Source organism: Pteronotus mesoamericanus, unplaced genomic scaffold, assembly GCF_021234165.1.
Source record: "Pteronotus mesoamericanus isolate MK-2021 breed Mesoamerican mustached bat unplaced genomic scaffold, CSHL_Meso_final contig_64, whole genome shotgun sequence".
NCBI classification, from domain to species: domain Eukaryota; kingdom Metazoa; phylum Chordata; class Mammalia; order Chiroptera; family Mormoopidae; genus Pteronotus; species Pteronotus mesoamericanus.
In genome coordinates, this window is record NW_026555224.1 from 5831578 (window position 1) to 5844182 (window position 12605).

General features: G+C 41.6%; 1 protein-coding gene across 3 annotated transcripts in view; it reads left to right on the forward strand.

Moving 5' to 3' along the window:
• The window catches only part of DCUN1D3 (defective in cullin neddylation 1 domain containing 3), a 52862-nt gene extending 40965 nt beyond the window's left edge, over positions 1 to 11897 (forward strand). For 2 of the 3 annotated variants that reach the window (XM_054580925.1, XM_054580924.1), the window contains exons 2-3: positions 4839 to 5374; positions 6791 to 7551. In XM_054580925.1, coding sequence (XP_054436900.1) covers positions 4944 to 5374; positions 6791 to 7274 — 915 coding nt within the window. In that variant the 5' untranslated portion in view covers positions 4839 to 4943 and the 3' untranslated portion in view covers positions 7275 to 7551. Of the gene's footprint in view, positions 1 to 4838; positions 5375 to 6790; positions 7552 to 11379 lie in introns of those variants that run through there. The other variant, XM_054580926.1, reaches the window with a different exon arrangement.
• Positions 11898 to 12605: the final 708 nt, after the last annotated feature.

The window sequence follows — 12605 nt, forward strand, 5'->3', positions numbered from 1 at the left end:
GGTCTTCATTTTAAACATGTACACTGAGACTTACCCTTAGAATTCCTTTTGATGATAACCTTGAATTTATCCAGGCACTATTTGGAGGAAGCTAAAGTTCTTTCTATAAAGTTCAAAGCTCCAACCTTCCGTAAAAAGCACCCTCTATCCTACTACCAGTTTCCCAAGACCATTGAGCTTGTATCTTGAAGGGTCATAAAAGCTTCTTAAAGCTGAGGCATGGTACTAATACTGGTTGGTCCACTTTCCCTATTATACTTCTGGCTCCTGGTCTAAATTCTGTTAACATTGTAACTTCAGTTATAGTAGGTGGTAAAATTTTATAAATACAGATGCTCCTCCACTTACTATGGGTTAATGCCCCAATAAACCCATCGCAGGCTGAAAATATTTTAAGTCGAAATGCATTCAATATACCTAACCTACCAAGCAGCATAGCTTAGCCTAGCCTACCTTAAACATGCTCAGAACACTTACTTACATTAGCCTACAAACTCATCTAACACAAAGGCTGTTTTATAATAAACTGCATCTCACATACTTTATTATGCATATTGCTTCTGCATTATTGTAAGGTGAACGAGCATAAGTCAAGGACTGCCTGTACTGTTGTAGATGGATCTTATACTGGACTAATTGAAAGTTCAGTATGAGAGTCCTGAGTAGACAAGGTCATCAGAGAAATCATCTCATGCCTGGCCCAGAACTTCTAGCATTCTTTAAATAACACCTTTTAATTACATTACTAATTAACTACCATGATGAGTTTGTTATGTTTCAGAGCAGACTTTTCTTTTTTCATCTTGCGATGTTTCTACCATTTAGAGATTGTATTTGCATAAATCAGCCCTTCTTTTAAGATAAAGACCACCCCATGTTTTTTTGTTTTTTTTTTATCGTAGTTCAATTACATATGACCCAGTTTTTTCCGTGTTACTCTCATCTGCCAGGTACCCTACTCCCACCATCAATCCTCACCCCATTGTCCATGTCCACAGGTCCTTTAATACATGTATCTTGACTTGGCCCTTCCCCTCCTTTCCCCGTTATCCTCTACCCCACCCCGACTCCTCTGGTCACTGTCAGTTTCTTCTCTGTTTCTGGTTCTGTTTGCTCGTTTGTTTTGTTAATTAGGTTCCACTTACAGGTGAGATCATATGGTATTTGTCTTTTTACCCCCTGGCTTATTTTACTTAGCATAGTACTTACCAGTTCTATCCATGTTGTTGTGAAGGGTAGGAGCTCCTTCTTTCTTTTCGCTGTGTAGTATTCATTGTGTAAGTGTACCACAGTTTCTTGATCCACTCATTTACTTTTAAATGGGCACTTAGGCTGTTAATAGCACTTGGCTAATGTGAATAACAGTGCTATGAACATTGAGGTGCATAGGTTCTTTTGAATTGGCGTTTCAGGATTCTTAGGGTATAATCCCAGAAGTAGGATCACTGGATCAAAAGGCAGTTCCATCTTTAGCATTTTGAGGAAATTCCATACTCTTCCACAGTGATTGCACAGTCTGCATTCCCACCAATAGTGTATGAGGGTTCCCCTTTTCTTCACAGTCTCGCCAGCACTTGTTTGTTGATTTGTTAATCATCGCCATTCTGACCAGTGTGAAGAGGTGTCTCATTGTGGTTTTAATTTGCATCTCTCTGATGGCTAGTGATGCTGAGCTCCTTTCATATGTCTCTGGGCCCTCTGTATGCCCTTCTTGGAGAAGTGTCTGCTCAGATCCTTTGCCCATTATTTAAATTGGATTGCTTGTCTTCCTGGTGTTGAGCTGGGTGAGTTCTTTATATATGTTGGATATCAAACCCTTGTCCAGGGTATCATTGGCAAATATGTTTTCCCTTACAGTAGTTTCCCTTTTCATTTTTTTGATGTTTTCTTTAGCTGTGCAGAAGCTTTTAGTTTGATGTAGTCTCATTTGTTTATTCTTTCCTTTATATCCCTGGCTCTAGAGGACATACTGGTGAAGATATTGCTGTGTGGGATATCAGAAATTTTCCTGCCTATGTTCTCCTCTAGGACTTTTATGGTGTCATGATTTATAATTTAAGTCTTTTATCCATGTTGAGTTTATTTTTGTGTATGGTGTAAGTTGGTGGTCGAATTTCATTTTTTTTTGCAGGCATCTGTCCAGAATCTCCCAACACCATTTATTGAAGAGGCTATTTTTACTCTATTTTATGCAGCTACCCCTTTTGCTAAATATTAATTGACCAGAGACATGGGTTTTTTTTTCTGGGCTCTCTATTCTGTTCCATCGACCTTTGTGTCTGTTTGGATGCCAGTACCAGACTATTTTGATTACAGTGGCCTCGTAATGTAGTTTGATATCAGGTATTGTGATCCGTCCTACTTTGTTCTTCTTTCTCAAAGTCGCTGAGGCTATTTGGGGTCATTTATGGTCCCATATAAATTTTTGAAATGTTTGTTTTATATCTGTGAAGTATGTCATTGGTAAATTAATAGGGATTGCGTTAAATCTATAAATTGCTGTGGGTAGTATAGACATTTTAATGATGTGTATTCTTCCAATCCATGAACAAGATATATGCTTCCATTTATTTGTGTCTTCCTTAATTTCTTCAGTGTTGTATAATCTTCTGAATACAGGTCTTTTAACTCCTTGGTTAAATTTATTTCTAAATACTTTATCTTACTTGTTACTCTAGTAAATGGGATTTTTCCCCTAATTTCTGTTTCTGATATTTCATTGTTGGTATACAGAAATGCCTTGATTATGCCTTGAATATTGATTTTGTATCCCACTATTTTGCCAGATTCACTTATTAGGTCAAGTAGTTTTTTGGTGGAGTCTATAGGGTTTTCTGTGTACACTATCCTGTCACCTACAGTAAAACAGTGACAGTTTTACTTCCTTCTGTCCAATTTGGATGCCTTTTATTTCTTTTCCTTGTCTGATTGCTATGACTAGAACTTCCAACCCTATGAGAAACAGAAGTGGTGAAAGCAGACATCCTTGTCTTGTTCCTGATCTTAGTGGGAAAGCTTTTAGTTCTTGCCCATTGAGTATGAGGTTGGCTATAGGTCTTTCATATATGTCCTTTATTATATTGAGGTGTGCCCCCTTTATTCCAACTTTGCTGAGTGTTTTTATCATTAATGTGTGTTGTACTTTATCAAATGCTTTTTCTGCATCTCTTGATATGATCATGAGATTTTTGTCTTTCCTTTTATTTATGTATTACATTTATTGATTTTTGAATACCGTGCCATCCTTGCATCCCTAGGATGAATCCTCCTTGATCATAGTGGATGATCATTTCAATGTGTTGCTGGAAGCGGTTTGCCAATATTTTGTTGAAGATTTTAGCATCTGTATTCATCAGTGATATTAGCTTGTAGTTTTCTTCCTTGTAGTGCCAGCATTTCTCTGGTTTTAGAATTAGGATGATGGTGGCCTCATAGAGTTTAGAGTCTTCCTTCTTCTTGAATTTTTTGGATTAGTCTGAGAAGAATAGGGGTTAGCTCTTCCTTAAATATTTTAGAAAATTCTGTGAAGTCATCTGGTCCATGGTTTTTTTTGCGCCACGAGTTTTCTTATTACTGCTTCAGTTTCACTAGCTGTTACTGGTCTGTTCAGGCTTTCTGCTTCTTCTTGATTCAGTTTTGGAAGATTATATGTTTCTAGAACTTTGTCCATTTTGCCCAGATTTTCAAATTTCTTGGTATATAGTTGTTCATAGTACTTTCTTACAATCCTTTGTATTTCTATGGTATCAATTGTAATTTCTCTTCTTTCATTTATGATTTTATTTATTTGCGTCCTCTCTCTTGTTTTCTTGATTAGTCTGATTAAAAGCGTGTCGATTTTTTTTTATCTTTTCAAAGAACCAGCTCCTGCATTCATTGATCCTTTGAATTGTTCTTTTAGTCTGTGTCATTTAATTCTGCTCTGATCTTGATTAATTCCATCCTTCTACTCGCCCTGTGCTTTGTTTGTTGTTGTTCCTCCAGTTCTTGTAAGATGTAGGATTAGGTTGTTTATTTGAAATTTTTCTATTGCAGACACCCTCTGGGAGGACTGAGCCTGCAGGCCTATAGGACATTAACAGTTAGTGTGAGCTTGGCTTGCATTCTACGTACATACCACCTTGCAGAGCACCTGAGGTGGTGAGGGAAAGCAGCTCAGATTCAATCTAGCTGATTGACATGGACTACAGGTTTTGTGGATGGCTTCTAAGGTGGAGAAAGGGTATTTCACTTACTATATGGGAGTCTCAGAAAGGACTCTAAATAGAGATCAGAGACAAATTTTACTTTGCGATTTGGCTAGGACTCTTCTTACAGTCTTCACTCCGAAAATAAATCCTTTACCTCATCTTTAGGTCATTATGAAACCTATAGTTGTCTTGGATGTGGCCACCCCTCTGTCTACTCATTCTACTTGAAAAGGAAATCTAACAATTTTGACCTTAGAGTCCAGAAGATGAACCTTTTATGTACTCCTTCTAGCTTAGTTTGGGTTCATATAACTCTTATATGATGGCAGATTAGCAAGACAAATTTCCTCTGGAATATTTCTGGCAAAGGTATAGTTTTCCTTGATGCTTTCTGCACATGAATCATCTTCTTTGTAACCAATGTTCTTGTAGGAATTTTAGGAATTTTCTATATTGGTTCTCCATGTGCGCTGTGTAGCCACTGCATTTCCAAGGTGAATATACAGAGCTGCCTTACAGGGGAACTGCTGATGAGCTCAGGGTCTCTCCTGCATTGTGGTTGGCTCCATGTGCTGTCCAGTCCCTGGAGGGTGGCTTGTATAACCTTTCCCCTGTCCAGCGGTGACAGCTCTCTCAATTTCCTTACAGGTTGGCTGACTCCTTTAGCTGATGGCATGTTGAGATTCAAGGGGCAGTGGCAGCGAGAGCATCTAATCCAGAGGGGGCCACTCTAGAGGCCAGGCTACCAGTATCATGGGCCAGTGTGTCACCAAGTGCAAGAATCCCTCATCAACCCTGGGCAGCAAGAATGGAGACCGAGACCCCAGCAGCAAGTTACATAACAGGCGAGGTGCAGGCCACCGTGATGAACAGCCACCAGCTTGTGGCAAGCCAGGTGGGGATATCCTCGTCAATGGGACCAAAAAAGCAGAGGCTGCCACTGAGGCCTGCCAGCTGCCAACGTCCTCAGGAGATGCTGGGAGGGAGCCCAAGTCCAGTGGCGAAGAGTCTTCCTTGCAGAGGTTGGAAGAGCTCTTCAGGCGCTACAAGGACGAACGGGAGGATGCAATTTTGGAGGAAGGCATGGAGCGCTTTTGCAATGACCTATGTGTTGACCCCACGGAATTTCGAGTGCTGCTCTTGGCTTGGAAGTTCCAGGCTGCCACCATGTGCAAATTTACCAGGTTAGTCACAAATACTTTTCCGAGTGAGCAGAGGAGGAAAGAGAGTACCATTGGGCAGTGGTACCCAGCTAGGATAGAACTAAGCTGGCTTCAAGCGGTTTGGGTCTTTCTCTTTGTCTGTCAAATTACGCTAAAGCTATTCAGCCTCTGAATAGCTGGGCACCTGCCATCCTTGCCTGAAGTTAAATGAGGTATAATCCATGTTGAGCCCTGTTGCCAATTTGCTTCCCAACCTCACTGCTGCTTCAGACCTTTCACTCCCCTCCTTGCCAGTTCCCTCTCTTCCTCACTCGATACTTATTGTGCACCTGTCACATGCCAGGCTCTGGGAATGCCTGTAGGGTGAGTGCCTCTGTCATTGCATTTCACACAGTGCCCTAAGCTGGCCCAGTTATCTAGTAGTAGTTGGGCACATCGTCATGGTCATACATCCCTATACAGGTTGTTTGTTGGGGAGGACATGGAAGGATCACCCCAAGGTGTGGTTTGCAAAATGCTAGTTGATAAATAAGAATTTACTTGGAGTCCTGGTGGCTCAGTGGCTTGAGTGCTGGCCTGTGAACCAAAAGGTTGCCCGTTCAATTTCCAGTCAGGGCACATGCCTGGGTTGCAGGCCAGGTCCCCAGTTGGGGCATATTAGAGGCAGCCAGTTGGTGTTTCACACATTGATGATTCTCTCCCTCTCTTTCTCTCTCCCTTCCCCTCTCTCTAAAAATAAGTAAAATCGTCTTAAAAAAAAGAATTTACTTTGAGAACCCCCTCCTATAATTTCTAGCCCCTGGGTAGGTTACTCAGCGGACCTCAGAGGCCTTATATCTTTAGTGGATACTGTAATCTCTGAGATGATGATCAGTGTGAGTCCATATTGTGTGCTCAAAGTTACACAGATATTCAGAATACATACACAATTTTTGTTTTTTAATAATAGAACTTTGATCTATAGTGGCAGTTACCCAGGTTCATGCAGAGTCTTTGGCTTTAGAAATCTCCCTTGGAAGTCACCAAGAATATTCCAGAAACAACACACAGAGAATCAAAAGGAGAGCAGAAAGGGCCCCATCTGGGAGGAGAGTCTGAAGCTCAATCACTATTGCAGAATGGAAAGCAGGGCATGGAATGGGAGTTTAGCTTTGGGAAGGTGAATACATGAATGAATAGACTTATCAACTGCCTGCCATGTGTCAGGCACTATTAGAATCAGTTGACATATATTAACTAGTCTTCACCCAAACCCTGTGAAGTAATGTGGTAGTCTCAGCATTTCACAGATAAAGAAAAGAACTCTTAAGTAGAGGAGTAGGAATTCACACCCAGGCCACCCAGCCCTGGAGCCATGGTACATTCACTACACTATTGCCTCACAGGAAATGATTCTCATTTACAATTATTAATTGTGCCCCTTACTTCCTGTTGCAGGAAGGAGTTTTTTGATGGCTGCAAAGCAATAAGTGCAGACAGCATTGATGGGATCTGTGCCCGGTTCCCTAGCCTCTTAATAGAAGCCAAACAAGAGGACAAATTCAAGGATCTCTACCGGTTTACATTTCAGTTTGGCCTGGATTCTGAAGAAGGGCAGCGGTCACTGCATCGGGAAATAGCCATTGCCCTGTGGAAGCTAGTCTTTACCCAGAACAATCCTCCAGTGTTGGACCAGTGGCTAAACTTCCTAACAGAGAACCCTTCTGGGATCAAGGGCATCTCCCGGGACACTTGGAACATGTTCCTTAACTTCACTCAGGTGATTGGCCCCGACCTCAGCAACTACAGCGAAGATGAGGCCTGGCCGAGTCTCTTCGATACCTTTGTGGAGTGGGAGATGGAGCGGAGGAAAAGAGAAGGGGCTGGGGGAGGTGTGCTCAGCTCAGGGCCCTTGGGCTTGTGTCCCCAGGAGCAGACTTAGTGCTCTGTTCTGGGCAGTCACGAAGGTCTGCCCACTGCCCTGGAGCCACCCGAGGAATTGGACCTTTCTGGAAATTACCCAATATCCAGATATTTTCTACTCTACACCTTTCTCTGCCTTGTATCTGAAAGGGCTCTAAAATGCTGTATCATGTTTTAGGCACTTTCTTCTTTTTTTGGTTATTTCTTTTTGGGGGGATCCCCCAAAATATTTGAATCTGGCTACATGTTGTGTATCTATTTTTTTTTTGTTGTTGTTGTTGTTTTTTGAAGCCTTCAGATAGAATTGGCCTGCCATTTGTTGCACAAATTAATTTTTTTTTTTTTTTTTTGGTTGGGGAGGGCATAAAGCAGGGTTGGGAATGGGCCAGTGAGGTTGAATTAACATTGCGAGCAATGCAGTGCCATTTCTGTTTTGCATATTGTTTTTCAGGGCAGGTCTGTACTGTGTGTAGTGCTGTTTACATGGTTGAATTTGGGTTGTGATAATTATTTTTAAAGATTTACACAGAGTTGATTAGCAGTGTTAACTGTTAACCACATTGCATTAATTCCCAGGTGAGTAAAAGCTGTTGGAGAGCTAAGGCCAGCCGAGAGTGTCTGTAGTCTGGTGACAACCCCCTTTTAAGCTAATTTATCTGAAACCCTTCCTTCTTGCACTTCTTGCTCATTCCTTCTTTGACCCATTGCATTTCATGTTGAGTTTTTGTACCAACATGCTGCACCTGTCAGTCAAGTGAGCAGTGTTTTTAGAACATGTACTAACAACCACTTAAGTATTGAATGCAGAGAAAGCAGTGCTACCTCAGTTTTGCTGGAAGTAGACTTCGGTAGTTTTTTTTTGTTTGTTTTTGGTGAATTTTCTGTGTTTTCATGTTGTAAGTGGAAATACATTTTTTTTTTATTTGCCTCAGAGCCAAAGTTTCTGTTTCTGGTGGTCGGAAAACTGCCTGCTGGCCACCTGACTTGAAGGAAAACTGTGGTATGGAGCTCTGCTTGAGTACTTTTTTTAAAACAGTTTTTTGAGTATCATCAGCTTACTTGTCTGGCAAGTGCAAAAGCCTGGGGCTGGCCTGAACTCTGCCAAACAAATATAAACGTATTGAGTAGTTAAATGTGTGCCCTTTCCCTTTTTGCTGCACCCATGTTGTCACTTACCCCTAGGCGTTATTTATTATCTCTCTGTTAATGTCAGGCCTGTTAATATCAGGCTCATTGGGGGTAATGTGATGACTGTTTAGGTTTACATGACCCTCTTTCCTTCCCCTCCACCCAAATATGTATATATACATATATAAGATATGTATATATTTTACCTATATAAAATATATATATACATGTATATGTATCTATATTCCTGTTTCTTTGCCTGCTAAAATTGGCCATAAAAGAGGGAGCTGCCTTTAATATACAAAGTATAAGAAGAGTGCCAGGGAACATCATAATGGAGGCTTTTGAATCTGAGTTTGGATCATTTTCACTAAAGAGAAGATGAATTTTCTCAGCTTTTCCCTCACCAGAGGGAGGCCCAGTTCCCCAGACTCCTCTGCGTGCTCGCTCCACGAGGCCAGCTTTGGACAAACTGCCACACAGGAGCTGACTCTGGTCCTACCTCGTTGCAGTAGAGGGTCCTCTTGCCATTTTTTCATTTAAAAAAATCCTTAGAAAACTGTACTGGGAGGGTGGGTGGCACGTACTTGTACAGTTCAGCTTCCAACACTTTGGAACAGAGTAAAAAGGGAATCTTTTAAATAAAAACTTATAAAAATATTTATACTTTTGAGGTAACAAGAGTTTGTCTATTGAACATTTGGAGTTTCCTCCCCTAGTTAACACCCATCTCCCTCCCAGGTATGTTTCTCAGCCTGGGCAAAAATTTCTTAAGAGTTTCTTTATTACTAGCTTTATGGATTCAGGCTCCCATCTTTACAAAGATAATTCTTTAAGGAGTTTCTGCAGCTGATTTCTTTCTGAAATTGGCATTGGATATAACTGGAGTTTGAGTTTTGTAATCCTAAACCTGACAGTGGCCCCTTTGCAGGGGGGGTGCGGCGGTGGGAAACTTTAAAGTTAGCCACAGCAAGTTAGCAATACTGCTGGAAAGCCTAAGAGGGTTTGATTCAGGCCACACGTCTGGCTTTGTTCTAGCCTAAGACACAAGATACTCATATAAAGAGTTTCTAGGGACCCTAGCTAGCCCTCTGGGTTCAGTTGTAGTCGGAGTCCCCAAACTGAGTTCTCATCCAGTCTGCAACCCCGTTTTTCCCAATTCTGAATTGGGTAAAGGTTGAGTAAGGCAAAAGGCAGCTGCTTCTAGCCAGGTAAGGCTCCTTCTGTCCCCGATCAGAAAAGTATACAGAAAGAAGTGCAGAAGAGGGAGGCCCCAAGGATCCTGAGGACTCTGGAGGTACTGGATTCCATCCCCAGCCTACCAGAAGGCATTCCATACATTAGGTATAGTATAGTGGGTGGATTTTGTTGTTTTGATTAATCGTTCAGCTTCCCCAGTCCCCACAGAACCATTTAAAAATTATTTTTGGTTATTTTTAATGATATAGTTGTTATAAAAATATAAATGAAACTAGAAAAGGTAGGGACTTGCCAGTTCCTTCCAAGTTTGAGTCCCTGATGGAAGGAGTTCTGTAGTAACTCTGGACCAGTGCTTCATATTCTCATGACCACAGGAAAAGTAGTTTTTGTGCAAAGGGATCCAAGATGGGTGTGTAGGGTTTTCAGTTGTACTTCTGGGAAGTGAAAGAGCCCTGTTCCTCTAACCCTAGAAAACAGGTTTCCTACTTATCGAACGGGAATTGTGTGGGAGAGGCCTAATGAAAGCCCCTCAACTAAGCTGGGCACCTTTCACTTTAACAGTGTAACAGGGTGTGGAGGGGTAGGGTGCAGATGCCTTTTTGAAAACAGGCAAATACCCAAGGGAAGACTACAAATGGAATTCATGTGTTAGCAAATTGCTTGGTTTTGTGAGCTTCTATGGTGTTTCTTTAGCAATTTATTAGAAAACTGTATGGGATGGTGTCGCTTCATTGAACTGCTCTTCCCCATCCCTGCTATGTTTCATTCTTAACCCCACCTTCTGTAATGGCCTTTTGCTAGGCTTCAGCTGTTTGCCTCAGGAGTTCCCCCTCATCCCTGCCAGACGTGCCCATATGTGTGGATTGGTTCCAAGACTCCATACTGAGTTCTGATAAGAAAAATCTAGAGCTGAGTAGAAGATCCATATTTCAACCAAGCTCCCAGGTGCAAGGAAATCCAATTAAAAATGTACAGATATTGTTTTCAATATTAAAAGGCTTAAGCCACAAACTATTAGATGGTCTTTGAAACAGATCATCTCCCAGGGGCTGGAGCCTGCAGGGTGTGGGATGCCATGGTTCATGCGATGGCCTCATATTAGACTAAGCCAAATTGTATTTAACAGTGGTGGGAAATTACGGGGATAAGAACTTGGGTCTAAAAGTTTCAAAACCAAAACATCCATACTTAGGACTGTGTTTGGTATGCCACATTGAAAGTGAAGTCTTTTATGCAATAAATTCCCAAAATAGACCCAATTATACAATTATAGACCCAATTATACAATTATAAAGCAAGAACTGCAAGGAAGGTGCTGCTATGTTAGTTACCTGTGTTTCCTTACATCTCCATTTGCTTAGTGAGGACTTAAGCAACTTAGTAACAGACTCCAGCTGGAAGGACTCTAAAAGTCATGAAGGTGTGTTAATTGGGATTCTCTTGAGGACACAAAATTGACCCTTTTCTTACTTCATTCTGTTTTCTGAATTATATCCGGGGGATTCCCACCACCTCCCTGCAGTGTTTATTCCTAAGGGAAGCTGCAAATACAGCATATATTTAGTGGAACCTGGACTGGGACTGTGTGTCAGTGAGGATCTGCAGATATTTTCCTTATTAAAAGATGAAATAGATGCTTGAGCTCTGGTTCAGAAACAAAGATGGTTAAAAATGGCTTTGAGTAACTGTCAGGTTCTGCTTCTGATTGCAGCCTCCTTGTTCCTCTTGAAAGCTTAGCCTGCTCTCATACTGACCTATTTCCACTGCTCCCCTCCCCTCCCTACCTTTCAACACAGATCTTGGATATTGCCAAAGGAAGCCGTCCAGTAGCTTCTGTGTTCTCCCCTCTCTACCCATCCAGTGCACATTAATTCTGGTAGAAGTGTCTTCCTTCTGACCTGGTCCCAGACCCAAGCCTGTGATTGACTGCTCTTACCTGTTGCACTAATGATTATGATTCTAGTTTTCAAAGGGGGAATTTGAAGCAGTAGGCAAAGGGGGCTTGAATGAGTTGGTCTTACAAGTACCCTGCCTTAGCCTGCTGAGGTGATGGGCCCACTGCTCATGTGCCCTCCACCTTTGTGGATTCCTCTTGGTTTGTGACCAGGGTGTTTCTTGAGATTGTACAAGCTTGTTAACAGAAATCAATACTTTGTCTTCTCTGCATTGTTACACTCTCCAAATGGCCTCTTTAATATTTTTATTAACTTGTTACACATATCTTTGTCTACGTTATTTCTTTTGAATGTTCTCTTATTTGGAAGGTTACCTGCTGTTGGGTTTAATAAATCTGTTTACTTGATTATTGACAATTCTGGGGGGGGGGAAGCAATAAAAAAACAGTGGCTTTATTCTGAGGCAGGATTTACCCACTGGGAAGCTCTTCCAACATGATAATGGATAGCAAGTCCTATGCTTTGGAAAATCCAGATAGTATAGGATCCCCAGACTCTGCCACTCACCAACCTTAATTGCCTTTTAGGGTCCCAGTACTTTAGGCAGAAAGCAAACAAGTCCTCACAGGGCCACTTCCTAAATAGTCTTATCTTAGTAACTGATATGGCTTCCGGTGAGGAATAAAAAGTAAATTTGAACACTGTGCTGAATGGATGACCTCTACATATATCAGACTGGCAGTGATTAAGGCAGAGGAGACAAGCTGAAACTGTCATGTGCCACTGCTGTGTGACCATTGGCAGGTGAGTGGAAATTTGAATTTCTTTTTCTCATCTGTAAAATCCAAAGACTGTTATTTCCATCAGTGTTAGGATTTACAAAGAAAGTGTTTTTGAAGTACCTAAGACATGTAAGTTCAAGATTCTCAAAAGGATGTCAGATGAGTAATGCAGGGAATCCTGAGAATAGGGAAGGAGGGTTGGCATGGTCACACACGACTTTTCCTAGGTCACTGTCTCTCCTGTGGGCCCAGCTTCCCTCTGTGCCAAATTTGGGGGAAGATGGAAGGCTTAGACTAACAGATCCCTGATGGCTCTGTCTGGCTCTTACATAGAAGTCTCATTAT